The 19,879-nt window shown below is 44.8% G+C and overlaps 1 protein-coding gene across 3 annotated transcripts; it reads left to right on the top strand.

Annotated features, from left to right (window-relative positions):
- Positions 1-33: 33 nt before the first annotated feature.
- LOC110142342 (ATP-dependent RNA helicase DDX19A) lies at positions 34-17,200 on the top strand. 3 transcript variants are annotated; one of them, XM_020901482.2, is made up of 12 exons: positions 34-211; positions 3,375-3,423; positions 5,827-5,877; positions 6,836-6,971; positions 9,075-9,167; positions 10,195-10,297; positions 10,670-10,784; positions 13,916-14,093; positions 14,447-14,684; positions 15,216-15,378; positions 15,821-16,012; positions 16,228-17,200. In XM_020901482.2, the coding sequence occupies exons 1-12, from the start codon at positions 155-157 to the stop codon at positions 16,287-16,289; spliced, it is 1,437 nt and encodes a 478-aa protein (XP_020757141.1). In that variant the 5' UTR covers positions 34-154; the 3' UTR covers positions 16,290-17,200. The 3 variants fall into 3 exon arrangements, with proteins under 3 accessions (XP_020757141.1, XP_020757142.1, XP_020757143.1); XM_020901483.2 differs by lacking the exons at positions 34-211; positions 3,375-3,423; positions 5,827-5,877 and adding an exon at positions 7,265-7,325 and having other exon boundaries at positions 6,930-6,971; XM_020901484.2 differs by lacking the exons at positions 34-211; positions 3,375-3,423; positions 5,827-5,877; positions 6,836-6,971; positions 9,075-9,167 and adding an exon at positions 9,181-9,885.
- Positions 17,201-19,879: the final 2,679 nt, after the last annotated feature.

The raw sequence follows: 19,879 nt of genomic DNA, 5'->3' as shown, positions 1-19,879 counted from the left end.
GAATGGTGACGTAGGAGAACTGACGTCATCTTCGTGAAACCGCCGCTTCCGGCCCGCGTGAGTGTGGGTCTGGCGCTTGCAGCCGGGCCGGGGCTGGTGTTGCTGCGCTAGCCGCTGTGTGTGTTTCCCAAGTCGGCCTTCCTCCGCCGGGACCATGGCCACCGACTCGTGGGCCCTGGCAGTGGACGAGCAGGAAGCGGCTGTCAAGTCGGTCAGTGGCTTCAGCTCCAGGCGGGGCGAGCGTAGTACGAGGGCCCAAGCTGACACTGCTTGGGGTCCGGGGAGCTGTCTGGGTTGAGCAGACCCGGGGCCTGCACACCCCGAAGGTTTGCTGCGGGGAATCTCTTGGCCCTGATTTGCCGCTAAGGCAGAAGAGGCCAGTATGGAGCCTTTTCCTTTGATCTGAGCCAGTTGAAGGCTTTATCCTGTACTTGCTCTGTAAACTGTCTTTCCTTCATTGCACCTCCTTCTCAGTGGGGATTGTAAGGAAAGGAACAGTGCTGATTCTCTTTTTCATCTGTTTTCTGAGTGATTCTGTGTTACTCTTATTTTACCAATTTTTAGATGCCGACTTAACATTGTTGGCAGTTTGTATCACTTGGCAGAATAACGGATTCAGGTTTATATTTAGTGTTTCAATCTGTTGCAAACGTTGCGGTAGGCAGTACAAATTGTTTCATCGGTGTTTAAAGTGACATTTAATTTCATGCAATGGTTCTTTAATTAATGAAGATCCATTCAACGGGAAGGTAATTATAGTGTAAACTGTGACTCTCTATTCTTACCTCTTTAAGGTATGTTGATTTGGTGGTAATGGACTGTTGATTTTAAGAATATAGGGGTTCTTTGTGTTGCTTTTTGTAGTCTGAAGTCTTAAGTAACCTTTTAATGCCTAAATTATAACTCTTCTCCAGTCACCATTTATTGCTTTGGAAGGATTATCAGTTTCTCAGCAGCTAGTTGAAATGGACTAAGTCCAGGGAAGTATAGGAAGAACCTTTATGGTTTAGTTAACAAGGCTAACTGGTGGGAATTGTGAAAATGGTAAGAGTCATGTTAGAACTGAACTCTGAGTGGGAAGAGGATGTTTATGAGTAAGAAAGTCAGGGAAATTCCTTGTGAAGAAGTTTATATTTGTGCTGGATATTACAGTAACTAAGAGAGATGATGCAAAGAGCTGACTCATTTGAAAAGACCCTGATGCTGGGAAAGATTGAGGGCAGGAGGAGAAGGGGACGACAGAGGATGAGATGGTTGGATGGCATCACCGACTCGATGGACATGGGTTTGGGTGGACTCCGGGAGTTGGTGATGGACAGGGAGGCCTGGTGTGCTGCGGTTCATGGGGTCACAAAGAGTCAGACACGACTGAGCGACTGAACTGAACTGAAGAGAGATGAAGGTGAACAGCATTTTAGAACAGAATGTACCAAAGTGCTGGACTTGTACAAAGAACAAGAATCAGAATAATTTTTGCTGCAGCATAAGGCTATTGGGTTGTGGTAGGAGCAGTATTGAAAATAGAGAGTGTACTTTAGACCTTAACAAAGAATTTACAGAGGAGAGGCTTTATTTGAATGGTTTGGGCAATTTTAAGGATACTGACAAGATTAGATCTGAGGACTAGCAAGAATTATTGGACTACAGAGAACAGAATATATTAGGAGTGGTGGCTAAAGAAAAGATCAGTGTGGAAATTACTCTAATAGTCCGGAGATAGAGGGCCTGCATTGAATGGTGAAAGTGTAGATGAAAGGATGGATTTAAGAGATAATTGTGGAGGTATAAAAGATTTAAATGGCTTCCCTGGTGGCTCAGTGGTAAAGAATCGGCCTGCCAATGCAGGAGATGGGGGTTTGATCCCTGGGTTGGGAAGATCTCCTGGAGAAGGAAATGGCAACCCACTTCAGTATTCTTGCCTGGGAAATCCCATGGACAGAGGAGCCTGGCAGGCTACAGTCACGGGGGTCACACTAGAGTTGAACATAACTTAGCAACTAAACAATAACAACAAAAGATTTGGGAAAAAGAAGAGAGAGAAAGCATAGATTGCAGTTTTCAACCTGGATCCCACAAGGTGGCATTAATAAAGTGCTAATAACAGGTTTAGTGGAATGGGAGGAACAGCAGATTTGATGTGTAGGGTGATGAGTACAGATTTGCCAGTTCTGAATTTGAAATAAGGAGACAACTTGGTAAGTACCTGTGTTGCGAGTCACCAACAGGTGTCCAAGTTCAGTGGTTTCCTCAGAGGACTCACAGGACTCTACATGTAATTGTACTCACAGCTATGATTTATTGCAATGAAAAGCAAAATTAGCAAAAGGAAAAGGCCATGTTGAAAAGTCCAGAGGAAACCAGTCTCAAGCTTGCAACAGTCCTCTCCTAGAGGAGTCAGAAGCTCCACTTTATTCCTGCTTAATTCCTCTAGCCACAGTTAGTAACAACACTTACGAAGTGTTGTCAAAGAAGCTCGTTAGAGACTAAGTGCTCAGGGTTTTTACTGGGGACCTGTCACATAGTCATTCTTTGCCTCACAGGTACCAAAATTCCAGACTCCTGGAAGGAAAGCAGTTATCATAAACCATCATATGTTTTTAGAAACATGGTTAGTGAACCCTTCAGCAGTTTGGGGAATGGTGGGAACCTTCTCATCATCCAGGCTCCCAGAAGCCTGCCAGGGTTCAGCTTTCCAGGCTGGCTTTCTGAAGGCTAGCAGTCAGACCTGCTGTGTTAACTCCTGTCTATAAAGTACCCATGAAGCATTTGGAGATTTGGCACTGGAGTTCAGGCAGAATCAGTTCAGGGGTGTAAAACTGACAGTTATCCACAAATAGAAAAATATTATAAAGGTTATCATTTGTACTCTAGAGTTTAAAACTAGTTTTCAGCATCAGCTATTCCCTAGAGACAGTTACTGAGAATTGGTTTCAAATCTTTTTTAACCTACAATCCTATGAATAATACAAATATAGACCTAAACATACTCATATCTGGTTTTATCCATTCTGTTTCTTGAGTGGTTGGTGTAAATAAATGTTTTAAAACATTGCGTCCTAATGGTTGGGTAAGACCCCTTTTATTTTACCATTTAGACTTAAGTGCATTAGCTTGATAAATGTGATTGACCAGTGAACAATTTGGGGGTTATGAGCCCCCAACCCACACTGCAGTTGAAAATCCCCAGATAACATTGCACCTCCGTATATGTGGTCCCACATTCAACCAGCCATGGGTTGAGTAATACTGTAGTATTTATCCGTGAATAAGTGAAGCCTTGAAGTTCAAACCCGGTTTTAACAGTCAATTGTAACTCATGGTATTCTGTTATCAGGTGTCTCTGCTCTTAAGTGTTTCCTTTCATTCCCATTCAGATGAGTAATTTGCAGATTAAGGAAGAAAAAGTCAAACCAGAGACCAATGGTGAGTCACAAGTAACTACAATCTACATGTGTGCTTCTGCTTTGTACTCTGAGCTGCAGTGTGGAAAGCAGCTTTCACTAGCGCCTGTGGCAGATGTCGGCACCAGATCTGAGAGCCAGTAAATTCAGTGTTGTCAGGCGAGTGGATTCTCCTCGGTTCTGTCTCGTCTCAACAAAAGTTTGAAGTGACGGACATTAGAGCCCTAGGCGTGTCACAGCTCTTGGGTCTTGGACAGACCGTGTTATAGCTCTTAGACAAATCAGTGTTACAGCTCTATTTTATTTAGAAAATAGCAGGAAAATCCATCCTCGAGGCATGAGGGCATGCCAACCCAAAGATGCGAAGAGTGGGGGAGCACGCGGCGGTGGCGGGCGGGGAGGGAGAGAGAGACCCCGGCCCTTTGGCTCCTCTTTTTATATGTTTTTTCCTCCCCCTGGGCCTGCCCTATGTAAATTGGGCTAGCCAGGAGTGCTGTTTGTTCTACCTGAGGTCCTCACTCCGGTCCTCAGACCTTCCTTTGTTCTATTTTTGCGGGCTTTTCCCTTCCTTGTCTTTTAGCCACCGCCATTCTGGACTCCTGTTTCCTATTCTAACTACCTAACAGTTTCATGACTGATAAGGATAGATTAGTTTTCCAGATTTAAAAAACAAAAAAATTTACCTAGCTAGCTGTACTAAGTCTTTGTTGATAGTGTTGCTCAGATCTTCTGTGTCTTGACTGTTTTTTGTTTGTTTGCTTTTTGGTCTAGTTGTTTCAGTTGTTGAAAGAGAGGTATTAAGATTTCCAACTGTAATGGTGGAATAGCCTATTTCTCCCTTTAATTTTGTCAGTTTTGCCTCCTGTGTTTTACAGATCTGTTGCCAGGTACATTCACATTTATGTGTTCCTGATGAATGGATCCTCTTACTAGAAATATCCTTATTTGGGCTTCCCAGGTGGCTCAATGATATAGAATCCACCTACCAATGCAGGAGACCCAGGTTTGATCCCTGATCTGGGAAGATTCCATATGCCGTGGAGCAACTCAGGCCGTGTGCCGTAACTGTTGAGCCTGGGACTCTCGAGCCCAGGAGCCGAAACTGCTGAGCCCACATGCGCAGCCGCTGAAGCGCACGTGCCCTAGAAGCTGTGCTCTGCACGGGAGAAGCGCTGCAATGAGAGAAGCCCATGCACCGCAATTAGAGAGTAGCCCTGGCTTGCTGATACTAGGGAAAAGCTGGCACAGCAGCAGAGACCCAGCACAGTTCCCCCACATAAATAAATATACAAATAAGTAAAATTATTTTTTAAAATTAAAAAAAAACACAAAACTATCCTCCTTTATCTCTGGTGATGATTTTATTCTTGAAATCTGCATTACCTGAGCTAATCCAGCCTTCATATGCTTACTGGTTGCATCTCTTTCCATCCCCTGACTTTCAGCTTATTTGTGTCTTTATATTGAAGTGCCTCTTGTAGGAGTATAATCTATAAAAATTTTGAATCATTATGTTGCATATAATACAATATTGTAAAATCAACTGTACCTCAATTAAAAACAAAAAATAAAGTTTGCCTCTTATAAACAGCTAACAGTTGGATCTTGCTTTTTTTTAATCCATTCTAATAATCACTGTCTTTTTTTTTTCTCACTGTCATTTAATGGGAGTATTTTATCCATTTACATTTAAGGTAATTATTGATGCAGTTAGGTTTAGGTTAGCAATTTTACTATTTGTTTTCTGTTTGTCCCCTCATATTTTGTTTCTCTGCCTCTTTTCCTGCTTTCTTGTGGGTTAATTGAATGTCTTAGAGTTACATTTTAATTTATTTATAGGCTTTTTAGCTTTATCTCTGCATCAGTTTATGAGTTTTATTAAAGTTTTTCTTCATATATTTTTTGCTAGCTTTATTTCTAGATGCAGTATTTTATCTTTTAGTTGCTATTATAAATAGTATCTCTTCACTAATATCTGTATTTATAAAAGTTACTGTTTTCTATTTATTTATTTTGCACCTAGCTCTTTCATCTTTAACTGAGATATTTTGTAGTCATTTTTAAGTTATACTCTTAGTCCTGCAAGTTTACAATCACATATTCTACAGAAAGTGATCATTTTACTTCTTTTAAATTTTTAATACCTTTATTTTCTTTCTTATGTCTCATTGTGTCTGCTAACATAATGGTATATTTTAAATTAGGATAAGGAGGTCAGAGGTGACATCACTCTGAAGTCAACCAACATTTCTAGAAATTTGAATTTTCTTATGCACTAAGCTTAGAATAAAAATCCATTAAACATAAAGAAACCCAACTATTTACATTTTGATCACTTAAATAAGGTCTGATATTTATATTGTCCCACCTTTTGAATGGATTTGATATTTGCCTTTCTGATTATGATAACTGTTTTCTTGTGTAGGTGTTATCAAAACCAATGCCACTCCAGAGAAAACAGATGAAGAAGAGAAAGGTAACTAATCTTTGAAACCCTGTCACCCAGGACTTGCCTCTCTGGAGCCAGAGGCACTGTGAGTTATAAGATCGAGGAGATGAAGGGGACTCAGCCAAGGAGATTGAGAGCAGTCAGTGAGATAGAACCAATAGAGGGTGGTGTCCCAGAGGCCGGAATAAGGAAGTGTTTTAAAGGTAGGGAGTCCTGTATAGGTAATAAGTTAACAGAACTGAAAATTGGCTACTCAGTTGACTTAGAATGTAGAAGTCATTGATGAGTTTGACAAGGGGCTGTTGAAGGCACGTGGGGAGAGTAATGAAAAACCTCTAAGTGTGCACTCTGGGGAGAATAGGAAGTGGACAGCAGAGCCAGCATAGAAGTGGACAGTCTAAGTACAGACAGCCCTATGAGGGAATGCTCCATGAAGGGAGCAGAAAATTAGGGCGGTAAGTGGATGGGCATGTAGGATAAAGGAGGAAGATTTATGATGAGGGATGGCAAAACATGTACACATGCTGGTGGGAGTGATCTAGTAGAGGGAGAGACAGAATGCAAGAGAGAAGGGTCACTGCTGGGAGGAATGTCCCTGTCCAGAAGACGGGCTGGGATCAGGAGCATAACTGTCCATCCATAGTTAATAGCAGCGAAGGTAGAGAGAGGATGCCCACAAACACAGGTGGGTGTGTGGGTTGTCACCACAGCATGTGGAGGCGCTTCTGATGGTGTTTCCTTCTCGGGGTCCTGAGAAGGTGGAGAGGTCAGAAACTGAAGAAGGGAGACGAGTGAATGAGTGGTGCATAGAAACATAAACACTGTCCAGAGACTCAGCCTATTTGCATCTAGGGATCAGGAGCTAAAGTGAGACTTTTTGGTGTGATTGTGTTTTCCTCCCACCTTGCTGGGCTATCTAGGAGTGGGTGCAGACGTGGGGTTTGCCTGATGAGTATGAGGAAGATCTGTTGGTTTTTTCCTACAGAGGACAGAGCCGCCCAGTCCTTACTCAACAAGCTGATCAGAAGCAACCTTGTCGATAACACCAACCAAGTGGAAGTCCTACAGCGGGATCCCAGCTCTCCGCTCTACTCAGTCAAGTCCTTCGAGGAGCTTCGGCTGTGAGTACCTGTTCCTTTGAACAACTGATCCTTGCTAGTTCCTCTTTTGTAAGACTTAGTATCTCAGAGACCTTGTGGGAATTTTCCTCTCTGCTTTCTTTTAAAATCTTAATATATATTTACTTTCTTTGACTAGTTAATAATTCACATGATTCAAAAGTTTAAAAGTATGAAAAAGTGATGGTCTCCCTCCACCCTTGTCTCTTGGCAACCCAGTTTTCCTCCTTAGGGAATTTTAAATGCCACAGATTTATTCATCATAGCTGAAAGTCTTTTTTCTTTTATGCTCTTAGAACTTTCAATAAAATATTGGCTGACAGGTGATTTCTGGATGTCAGGAACATTTCTTATTAGGTAAGCCCTTTTGTTAGACTATAGGGTTTACAGTGTTAAGAAAAGTTTATCTACTTTTATAAAATCTGTCCAAAAAGCCTGTGCAGGATTCCCAGTAACTATATTGAAAATCAGCCTTCAGTGTTATAGAATTTTTTCAAAAAATCCAGAACCCAAGACCAAGCCTTAAGTGTGTACATTTATGGCACTGTGCTGAGAATGACTTCTAAGGTGTCCTTACTCTAAATGCAGAGAATTATATAACGTCATACCAAGTTTTCTGTTCCCTTCAGTAAGTTAGTAAAGAGATATTTATGGGTCATTGGTTTATATACTTGACACGGCTGGGTGTTGTGAGTAATACAAGATGTAACTACCGTTCTTGCTGCTTACCAGCACCCAAATCATAGACAGAATAGCTGGTGAATAAAAAAGTGGTGGAATGAATGGATTCTTTGTCTTGTTCATTGCCCACACATACACACTTAAAGTCAGAGAACTAACTAGAAACCAAATCAAGGTGTTAATGAAGCAATAGCTAAGATTTTTAAATAAAAAATAAGTTTTAAATAAAAAATAAAAATAAGATTTTTAAAGTGTGGCCTTCCCCGCCACCGCCCCCCCCCCCCCCCCCCAGGACTGGAGCTCTCAGGTCAACCAGTGATGAACTGGCCTCTGAAAAGGCAAGTTCTTTCTGATTTAATTGTTAGTAGCTGAACGAAACAAAGAATAAAACCTAGGCCACCTATATACTTGGTTTATTTTGTACTGAAAAGATAGGCAAAATAAAAGGGAAATAATGAGCCACTGAAAGTTCCTGGATCACTTGAGTCCTCTTTCAGTAGTAACTTTGTTTTCTTGGCAACTAAATCAGAACCTGCCAAGCCTCACAGCCTTTTCTTCCAAATGGAAATACACTAATTTTCAAAGTTCTTTGTGTCTGAGAACCACCAGAGGCCAGAAAAACTGCCTTTTAGAGACCCTGTTGAACTCTCAGGAAGGCTGAGAGAACATTCTTGCCTTAGTTTGATGTTTCTTTAATAATAATCTGGTGTGATTTTTGTTAAACATCCTGTCAGTTTAGAAGTAGCAGAGAGCTTGTTACAGATGTGCTATAGAACAGCTTTAATTGATAGTTGTTGTGCAGCCACTTGTATAAGAAGTTGGTGCTTTTGACTAGACGTAGTAGACCTGAGCAGCTGTAAAGTCCAGTGTGGTAACTGAACCTCCGTCACCTATCTACTAGAAACTGGCTGAATCCATGTTCTTAGGTCTCAGTGGTCCCGAGTCTCTGTGCGGCTGGCTTGTCTGGAAGGCCCATGGAACACAACAGGGCTGTGGTTCCGTGGAGCGCCTGCACTGAGAAGGGAGAACCAAGTCTCCTTCTCAAAAGGGGCTTGTGTGTCTTAGCGGTACAGTAAGCGGTGTTTGCGTTTAGATATCTTTCATACTTCATTTTATACTGTGAATTAATAGGAACCATTCTTACTGTATCCAGGCCAATCAAATTTGTGGGTCTACTGAAAGATGAATTCCTCTAAGAAAGGAAACTAGCCCAGATTTTATAAATTGCATAATAGTTTCAGATCAAGATTTAGTAGGGAAAGATGTTGGTTTTATTTTTAGTTAGTATTTTTTAAGGCACAGGGAAATATGTCTGACGGAGACAGAAAGTATCTCTGTTTGCTAGATATAGGGAAAAATAAAATCTTAGGTCTTGAAAACAGTTGCGACAGCTAGGAACCATCCTCTCTCTCCCCGGCCTCCTAGGAAACCACAGCTTCTCCAGGGAGTCTATGCCATGGGCTTCAATCGGCCATCCAAGATACAAGAGAATGCGTTACCCATGATGCTTGCTGAGCCGTGAGTATACAGACCCTGGTACACATCTCCAGGATGGGGTTTCGCATCTCCCACCAAGAGTGTAGTAGTGTTCCTGAGCACAAGATGAGCCATTGGGAGCAGCAGGCTTCTTCAGGGAAACAGCTTGGACAGGTGGCAAGAGAATCAGGTGCAATTCAACACATTTTCTGCCCTTTCCACTTAATGAAAACTGATAGGGAAAGTCAGTGCTGTTTTAAACACTTTTAAAAATAATTTTGAAAATTTTGAGGCCTTCAAAAAAGTATCAGGAACCATATCAGGAACATTTCTGTAACGCATCCTGCCAAGAAATAAAGCATCATTAATCTAGTTGACAACTGTAGTCCCCATGTAACCCTCTCCACTCACAGCCCCTCCCCGACCCAAGAGCGCATCACAGAAGTGGGTCATCATTTCTCATGGTTCTTTATCCTTTTACTACATACCTATGTTTCCCTAAGGATCTAAAGAGTAGTTGGCATATTTTTAAACCTTAGATAATACTTTACATAGCATACTTTATATAGCAACTTTTTTCATTCAACTATATTGCTTTTCTTTTTTAATGATGAAAATGCCACCTGTTCCCATGACACTGAATTACATGGAGTGAAATACGAAAGCTTCCTCTGAAGCATCCGACTTAGTATCTTACATTTTCCGAAGGTGGGAAAAGGGAGCACACAGAAGGAGCCGAGTCCTGAAGACACATCATGCAGTAAGATTTGCCCAGATTTGACTCTGAAGGCACAATTCCCATGGGCCTCTTGGGGTATAAAACTAGGGAACTCTAGCTGCACTAGAGTCTAGGATGAATATTTAGTGTGAGCCCATCTAAAATAATCATCATTTCCCTTAATATTTAAGCAGGTTTTTTTAAACAACATATAAAAAATTTATCATTGTGCTCAAGGCAGAAAACCTAAATGAGGGGAAAAATCCCTTTCCCTACCACCCAGAGAGAACATTTGGATACTTGATTGTTTCTAACCAATGTTATCCTCATCTCTGTTCTTCCTGGGTCCAGCCCACAGAACCTGATTGCCCAGTCGCAGTCTGGTACTGGGAAAACGGCCGCCTTCGTCCTGGCCATGCTCAGCCGGGTGGAGCCAGCAGAGAGATACCCGCAGGTGAGGGGGTCCTGGGGGCCCTGGAAGGGCAGCGCCATCTGGGGGCTGCGGTTGACAAGGGCATCCCTGGTGGAATCTGAATGCTTCTGATGCTTCAGACTGTTGCTCAGGCAAAGCCCAATGGCACAACAGGCCCTTCCATGGGTAGGATTCAAAGCAGCAGCCTTGAATGTGGCTTCTGACAGCATCTGCCAAGCCAGGCCTCCCTGCTGAAGACTTCCGTCTACAGCTGACAGGCAGGCCGGGTTGATGGGCACGGGGCTCCCCGCACTGTTTGGGTGGTAATGATAACCAGTGTTCCTGCTGCTCTAGAACCTGTGGCCTGCCACTGCAAGGCTTTTCTAAACTCATCTCCTATGATCTGCCCGTTAGTGTCTGTGCCTCTCCCCGACGTATGAGCTGGCGCTTCAAACAGGAAAAGTGATTGAACAAATGGGCAAATTTCATCCAGAACTAAAGCTTGCTTATGCTGTTCGAGGCAATAAATGTGAGTATAAAGACCCAGGCTATGAGCTCAGGCAGCAGGTGGGGTGTTTGAATTTTGAAGATGAGGTGATATTCAACTTTCTGGTTCAGTCTGACCTTGGAGCCCAGCATGGATTTCAGCAAATTTATTTAAATACTTGCCCATTTCTTAATAATTCTCTCCACTCTTAAAATAAGATTTTAAGTTGTTAAAAAATCCCTGCCTGAGTCATGGGGCTCTTAAAGTGTGGAGTGTTTCCCTGAGGAGGCAGGGTTTGAAATCAGCATCCAGAGTTCTGAAAGCTGCCTACGAGAGAGAGCAGGGAGGATGGTAGGTTGGATCAGATCCCTTTCTTCAGAGGTAAAACAGCTTTAGTAAGAGTGATCTACGAGCATGTACAGTTCTTACCAAATCAGAAATCCTTCCACCAATTCTTTTTTCTGCAAAATTTAGAGAATGTAGTTAAAATAGGAGGACAGGTAGAAAATTGGTAATGGGGAAGTTACCAGAATATAAAACTACAAATCAAATAGAAAAAAGTAATTATTCTAATAGGAAAATGGACAAAAGAGGAGTGAACAGACCCCTCACTAAAGAAGGAATTCAGATGGCTGGTGAATGGGAAAAGAAATATAGCTTCATTAGTCATCAGGGACACGTCGGTTGAAACCACTATATGCCTCTCAGATGGTAGAAATGAGGGAGTATGACATACCAAGTGTTGGCCAAGATGCAGAACTAGGAAGCTCACGGGCTCCAGTGGGGAGTATACACAGGCACACTCACTTCAGGAAGCAGCGGGCGTTACCTAGACAAAGAGAAGAGGGACATCCCTTCAATTCAGCTGTTTATAATTGCCTCGAGCAGCAATTCTTAAACCTTTCAACTCTTACTCTTAAACTTTATTGAGGGCCCTAAGTGCTTATTTTGGAAGAATATGAAGAAAATCTAGCCTTTCTTAAAATTTCAGATACTGTTTTTAGGATGCCATACCAAAACCCAATAAGTAGTAATTATGTAAAAGATAATTGCCATGTGATATTTGAAATCATATTAATGACCTCTTCATACTGTTACATTAAAATTCCTTGTTCTCCTTTGCACTTTGAATGCATCTTTTGTGCAATAGTAATTTTCTAACATTATACCTTGGTCATTTGGCAAATACCAAATGTCTTACTGAGTTATGCTGAGAATGTTGACATGTTTCATTATACAGAATTTTAAATAGCATTTAAAATGCATTCATGTCACCACCAAACAACTCAGAGGAGTTTACATACAGAGAAACTCTCAAGTTTACAGCAACACTATTAAGTTTTCCCAAAGTTCTGATTTTCTCTTACACTTTAAGTGTTATCATGACAGCAAATAACAGTCGATTGTTTTCACTGAAAAGTCAGGCTCTCGTTGTTCATACTCAAGAAAGTGTATATCAGATTCCCTAGTTAATTTTCTATAGTTTGTCAGTCAACAAACAAAAATGGCTTGTACAGTTCACACACAGATGATCACACAAGGACTTTTCCTGGAGAAAACCATCATGTTTCAGCATGCAGCAGTAGCACTTTAACCAGAAATTATTAGGCTAGGTGTATTTGTATGTGTTTGATGTCTCAAACTGACAGGTGCAACTAAGTGTACTATACTGGAGCCTTGTGACAACATGGATCTTCTCTAGATTGTTTATTATAACAGGGGACTTCACTGTGTGTGAGGAGTTAATATATTACTATATATTAAATATAGTAATAACCACTTAATGTACTATTTTTTTTTAATTCAGTGTAGACTGATCAGCAGTGTGCAGTGAAAATCACAGTGTGTTGAAGATTTCATTTAAAACTCTTCCAATGGAGTTGATGTATTCCTAACCAGAGTCCCCTTCTCAAATTTTAAATTTTGTTTTTAAAATTTAAGTTAAAAACATTCATGTGTTTCAAAATTAAAAAGGGTATATGGTAGAAACTTTTCTGTCTCCTATACCCTTCAACCATTTGGTTCTCCTTCCTAGAGCACCCACAGAGAAGGAAGTGGCAACCCATTCCAGTACTCTTGCCTGGAGAATCCCATGGACAGAGGAGCCTGGTGGGCTACAGTCTGTGGGGTCACAAAGAGTGGGACACGACTGAGTGACTAAGCACAGCCCAGCACAGGGCACCCAGTACTAAACAGTGCCTCATGTGTCCTACCAGAGACGGTCTGTGTGGCTGCTGACAAGCGATACTGTGTGTGTGCATATATGATGTGTGCATTCACACACACGTACACATACCACATGTATTATTTTTTGCCCCCATTGGCATATAGGTTGCTCTGCAACCTCTTTTTCACATTTAATAATGTATTTCGGAGATTACTGCATATCAGTTCCTAAACAGCTTTATACTTTTATTGGTGTCATCCATTGGGTGCATCATATTTTGTTTAATTAGTTATGTCTTGATGCATGTATATCCTTGTATATATGTTATTTCACACATACTCATATGCACACAGGATTGATTCCTAATAGTGGAAGTTCTGATCAAAAGCTACAGGCATTAGTAAATTTTTTTTAATGTTCTAAATTGCATTTTTGGGGGAGGAGGGGTGCGGCAGGCGACAGTTGACATATGGCATGCAGGTTCTTACTTCCCCAGCCAGGGTCTTGAACCTCTGCCCCCTGTAGTGAAAGCATGGGGTCTTAACAGCTGGACCACCAGGGAAGTCCCATGCATTAGTAATTGTGTTGATGGATAAAGCAGTGTCAACTCCTACCAGCAGTAGTTGGAGAGTAATGTATACACATTGTGTTTTTTTTTTCTAATAGAATTTGTATTTAGGAAAACCATCGACACAACTAGAATGTCTAACAAGGCAAAAAATCACTGGGCCAGAATCCTGGGACTCAAAAATAACAATTTATAAGGAAATCAGTGAAGCATGAGTGAAGGGATGGTATAAAAAGAATAAGAGTAATGCTAAAGAAAAAGAGCTGGGTGATGGGAAATTACAGGAGGAAGTAGGTAAAGGAAACTAACATGCATGGAAGATTCATGCAATTTATTCCCACCCACAGTACAGTGAGACAGGTGTCATGGCCGTTTTATAGCAGAAGGACCCAGAAGTTTTAGATAGAAATGCCCGCAGAACACATCTTGTCTCCACAGTGGAAAGAGGTCAGAAAATCAGTGAGCACATTGTCATTGGCACCCCGGGGACCGTTCTGGACTGGTGCTCCAAGCTCAGGTTCATCGACCCCAAGAAGATCAAGGTGTTCGTCCTCGACGAGGCCGACGTGATGATAGCCACCCAGGGCCACCAAGACCAGAGCATCCGCATCCAGAGGTAGGCCCGGAGCGGGAGGGACTTTGGGCTCCCGACCTGCAGCTCCTGCTCCTGTCACCGCACACTCGCTTTCTCGCCCCTGCCAGGCTCCTCGAAGCTTTCAGGGGCACTTGTTTGATGGGCCATTTCTGTGTCAGCACTGAGCGCGCCCTCCGCCCGGGTTAAGGAGGGAGACCCAGAGACTCTTGGTCACCCATCCCTGCCCCGCGGCTGCTCCCCCTTCCTCCCCAAAGCTGCTCCCCGCTGCCCCTTCCTGGGGATGCAGGTCATCAGGCCTGGGGAGGCTGTGCCCCGGTCCTTCCAGGGAAAGCCCGGGTCAGGGTCATGCCGGACAGCTGGGCCTCCCCTTGCAGGATGCTGCCCAGGAACTGCCAGATGCTGCTTTTCTCTGCCACCTTTGAAGACTCTGTCTGGAAATTTGCCCAGAAAGTGGTCCCCGACCCGAACATCATCAAACTGAAGCGTGAGGAGGAGACACTGGACACCATCAAGCAGTATTACGTCCTGTGCAACAGCAGAGACGAGAAGTTCCAGGCCTTGTGTAATATCTACGGGGCCATCACCATTGCTCAAGCCATGATCTTCTGCCACGTGAGCAGCAGCAGCAGGCAGCGGCGGTGTCCCGTGGGGGTGGGGGCCCCCGGAGGATGTGGCCCCGCTACTCCCACTCAGCCAGCTGCACTTAGCGCTGGGGACCGTGTTAACTGCCTGTGGCTGCAAAGGAGATAAATCGGTCCCAGGACATAGTCTCTCAGGCTGTAATGAGTTGTAAGGGGAAGACTGAAGAGCTAAACCTTCTCCGATCCCTACTTCTCAGAGATTACTTGGGGGGAAAAAATTCCAAATAACTTCCAAGTAAATAATTTTGAAGCATTAAGAATGTAGATTATTTCAGAATGAAGACCTTTGGCTCAAACCACAACAACACTGAGATCATTGATGTAATTTATCCCCCCAAAAATCATGTGGCTAAAAAATATTCAGAAACTTTAAGCCCATCTTGCTGACTGAACTCAGTAGAGCATTCATGTGTGTTAACAGCAAAAAAAGCCACTTTTCTGCAGGTGTTTTCATTTGTTTTTTTACAGGTGTCTTCATTTAAAACAATTCTTTTCACTCCAGACCCGCAAAACAGCTAGCTGGCTGGCCGCAGAGCTCTCGAAAGAAGGCCACCAGGTGGCCCTGCTGAGTGGGGAGATGGTGGTGGAGCAGAGGGCTGCGGTGATTGAGCGCTTCCGGGAGGGCAAAGAGAAGGTTCTGGTCACCACCAACGTGTGTGCCCGCGGTGAGCGGAGACCGGGTCCTGGCCCGCCAGGCTCGGGGCGGCAGGGAGAGCTTCGTGTGTGGGAGGCTGCGGTGGTTTGGGGGAGATGCTGTTTTGTGGGCGAGCCTGTGGGGCTCCTCAGCTGAGGAGACTGTCCACAGAAGCCGGGAGTGCTGGCTGGTGGCTGAGGACGGCGCCTGCTCTTCTTGGCCCCAGTGCGGCGTCAGCTCCTTCTCCAGATCCTGGGATCCAGCAGAGGCTCTCTGGCTGATGCCAGAATTTGGCCAGCACCGGGATGGTCCCGTCCTCTCCCTCTGGGTTCTGCCACCTGCCCGTGTCCCAACCCCAGAGCTGGCCTGTCCCAGACCCTGCCTTCCGCCTGAGTTGGGTGAGGGTGGGCCTGACCGGGCAGCGGCGATTTCTGTCTCCCGCGCTCACTCGTGTCCAACTCTCCCGCACGCAGGGATCGATGTGGAACAGGTGTCTGTCGTCATCAACTTTGACCTCCCCGTGGACAAGGACGGGAACCCGGACAACGAGACCTACCTGCACCGGATCGGGCGCACCGGCCGCTTTGGCAAGCGGGGCCTGGCCGTGAACATGGTGGACAGCAAGCACAGCATGAACATCCTGAATAGAATCCAGGAGCATTTCAGTGAGTCCCGGGAGGGGCCCTGTCCCTGTCCCGGCCCTTGCCTTCCCCAGGACAGGATGGCCTCCGTGCACCCGGAGCGCTCGGCCGGGCTGCCACCTCGGGGGCGCGGGGAGGCCTGCGGCGGGGGACGGGCACGTCCCAGGGAGCCCCTCCCCTCCTGCGTGCCCTGCGACCTGTGCGGGGCTCTCTCTGAACCCGCCTTTCTCTTCCCTCAGATAAGAAAATAGAAAGACTGGACACGGACGACTTGGACGAGATTGAGAAAATAGCCAACTGAGAAGCCCCTGCAGTCTGCGCCGCCCCCGCCCCGGACACGAATGCTTCCACGGTGCAGCCTGACTGTTGCCGCGAGGATGACAGCAGGAGTAGACAAACTGCCTACCTCATCTGAAATTACGTTTGGACCTGATAAAAATTACCCAAATTATTCAGGAAGGTAGAAGAAAAAAATCTGAGTTTTGGAAAATTGAGTCCTTTTCCTCCCATCCCTTTTCGAAGCCACGGTCTCCCCCATCTTTATAACAATGTGGTCACTATTGGTAACCGCTGGCCGCAGGAGCCACTGCCTGTTTTCTGGCCAGGGGTGTCCAGACCACCTCGAGGCCCTGAAGCAACAACAGGAGCAGCCTGGGCCCTCCGCGGATCCACTGGTGTCCCGGCTGATTGCTTTCCCTCTGTTCCCTGCAGAGGAATCCCGCCCTCTCCCGGGGTGAGCGTCTTGGCTCCCTTTGTACACCTCAGATTTGGGGGGGAGCACGAAGTCAGCGAACTGTCTTCAGAGGCACTGGCCTGGCACAGCTGGGTGGCCCAGGGCTGCCTCCCCCTCCCGCAGTGGCTCTGTCTGCTCAGGTGCCTGGCGTCCCGGCCGCTGAGGTGGTTTCTGACACACACCTGGCCGGGTGAGCTCTTAGCGTGGACGGCACACTATGCCTGGACGTGAGCAGCAGAGTTTGGAGGGCAAGTTATGACAAAGCGAAAGCTCTGATGCCGTTCATCCGTAACAGTGGACCTGTTGCTTACTCTGATTCATATACTGTCTTTATGAATAAGGACAGACTAATCAGAGCTCTACCCATCATCCACTATGTTAAAAAATTTAAAAATAATTATGAAACGCTTTACTAATCATGATTTGTTGTTTTTACTTGTATTTTTCTGCTTATTAGACTAATACATGCTCATTAAAAAGGTGTGTGTATGTGTAATTTATAAAGTACAAGTGTTCTGGCCCCCACCTCTCTGGGTTCACCACTGCTAGCAGCTTGATGAATATTCAGAATATCGCCTTCTGTTTGATTATGTCAACCTACTTTTCTTTTGCAAAAATGTGAACATTCTGCTGGCATTGTGCAGCCTGCCTTCTCATTCACATGTGTGTCTTGGACACGTGATATGGCGGTGCCTCCCTCTCCATCAGCACCATTCCAGGATGTAGCTGCTCCAGCATTTGCGTCCCGGCTCCTAGTGAGAAACACGGGGTTGTTGCCCACAGCAAATGCTGGTCCCTCTCCTCTCTGCCCCGCTGAGACCTACTTAGGATGTGTTTCTGGAAGTAGAGTTGTTGGGTCAGAGTGGAGATGCTTAACATTTTAACACATTGCTAATGTAGCCTGCTGAAAAGTTTTTACCAACATGTCATTTCAGTAATAACAAAAATACCTACCTGCTTGCCAACCCCCCCTCCATATGAATTTTTAAAACTGCAACTCCGAGGAGCAAAAATAGATTACATAATTGCTTTTTTTTAATTGTAGCAATATTTGGGTTTATTGGTATTTATACCAGCACCTCTTCTGGGGGTGCTGCCCATTCCCATCTCACCATTTTGTCACCGGCTTGTTTGACCTCTGTGAGTTATAGCCACCTTTCTACTTTAGGGAAGTTAGACTGTCTTGAGTGGTAGATGTTTTCCTAGCTTGTCTTTACAAAATCATTTTTTCTTAATACTACACAAAAGTTTAACTTCAGTCGTCTTAACATTCATTTTTAAGAAATCTGGATTTGGTGTCGTGGGCAGAAAATCTTTGCTCATCTCAGTATTATAAATTACTCATGTTTTTGTAGGTCTTAAAATGATTTGCCTGCCTGATCTTCTGTGAGGTATTACTATGACCTATGGGTGAGTGTATGGCAGAGCTGTGCATGCGTGGGTCAGATTTGAGACCGAGCGACAAGGTCCAAATGGGACCGGATGTGGGAGAGAGTCCTCGGAGTGAAGCAGGCAGACAGTGACCGCAGGTTATGAGGGGTGCACACGAGCCACGGGTGCGGGAGTGGCTCTGAGAAGAGTGGGGTGAGAAAGGCAGCAAGGGTCCAGAAAGGCTGGGGACGAGGCAGCGGGGGTGGCGAGGAGGAGGCGTGCGGGTGTTCGGAGGGAAAGGAGGGACAAGAGGCCTGGTGCAGAGCCAGCGTTCCAGTTAGGTGACACCCACGTGGACCCAGAAACACAGCAGCAATACAGAAAAGGGAGAACCAGAAAACATACTGTCCAACCCCCAAAACGAGGTGAATACTGTGGATCAGCAACCGAGAGAAATGCAGTGTGCTGAGCAGGGCTGAAGCCAGAGCTTGCTGTGCTCCTGTCTGGGGGCAGAGCAGCTGCCGGCCAGCAGGTCCCGTGGAGCCAAGGAACTGGGAAGCGCTGCATACAAGATCGGAACCCAAGGCAGCATTACTGCTCGGATGGAGCTGGACAGGAGCTTCACCTGCCTGCCTGCTGGATGGAGGCTTCCATCAAGACACAGGCCCTGGAGGCAGGGAGGAGGACTTGGGCCCTGTCCTGCAATACGAACACAACCAAATTTCAGCAGATTCGCACAGTAAGACTATCCCTGGATGTTCCTGATTGGTTGACTCTTGACCCTTTCCCCCGACTCCTTCCATGGAAAAAACCTTTTTTTAAAAAAATAGACTTGATTTTTTTAGAATAGTTGTAAGTGTATAGAAAGAAAAAGCAAAGTTACCTTACAGTAAAGGAAGGACTGAACTCAGATCCCTCTGAATGTGGACACTCACTGTGTGTTCTTTTTACTTCAAGCCTTCCCTTCTCTTCCCTAGAGAGAAGCCACGTTACCAGAAAGACCCTGTATTCTTCTCAAAAACAAAAACCAGTTGTTGGATGAAAGGTATTGTTTCTATATTCTTGGGGAACAGGCTGGCCCTGATACGCACAGTTCACTGAGTGGAAGGGGAATGGGCATTTTTTTGCATTTTTGTGTTAGTTGTCACACAGACATAGACTCACTGCAAAAGCTGTGATTTTTCTGGACGGGTAGTGAGAAGGAGCATTGATTCCTAACTCACGCTCAGAAAGGAAAAATTTGATTTGTAAAAATGTTTTAGGGTTTCACCCTTCCCCTCCGCAAGCCAGGAATGATGTTTTCCTACCGTGCCAAGCGTGTCACAGGAAGGAGTTCCTTGCCTGCCGAATGGCAGTTCCCAGCCGTTCGTTCCTGTGATAGATAAATAAAATATTTAATCATTTCCTGCCCCTTCCCCTGGCATCCAGCAGAGTGCCAGCCAAGTGTGTATCCACCTACCCCTGGCCAGGCCATAAATCCAAGTGTTTCTCTCCAAGGATCCCTCTGTATTCAGACAGCATTACTGCTTACCCAAATATGGTACCTCTCTTTAGAGTACACATTCTTACTGGATTGAGGCATGGCCGTGGGACTTCTCTGGCATCAAGGAAATGTGAACTTCTTGACAGAAGCATTCAAAGACAGCCTGTGGCTCACAAGATTCTTTTTATCTGCCCCTGAAACAACAGACCCACCCCCAGATGGTGCCACTGTTTGCCTGGGTCCTGAGTGGTCTGAGGAACAGAGCTCCTGATGGAAAAATAGCTTGTGAGAAATATTTTAAGCC

This window comes from Odocoileus virginianus, unplaced genomic scaffold (genome assembly GCF_023699985.2).
Source record: "Odocoileus virginianus isolate 20LAN1187 ecotype Illinois unplaced genomic scaffold, Ovbor_1.2 Unplaced_Scaffold_15, whole genome shotgun sequence".
NCBI classification, from domain to species: Eukaryota; Metazoa; Chordata; class Mammalia; order Artiodactyla; family Cervidae; genus Odocoileus; species Odocoileus virginianus.
The sequence above is the reverse complement of the archived record's forward strand: the minus strand, read 5'-3'. Positions and strand labels throughout refer to the sequence as shown.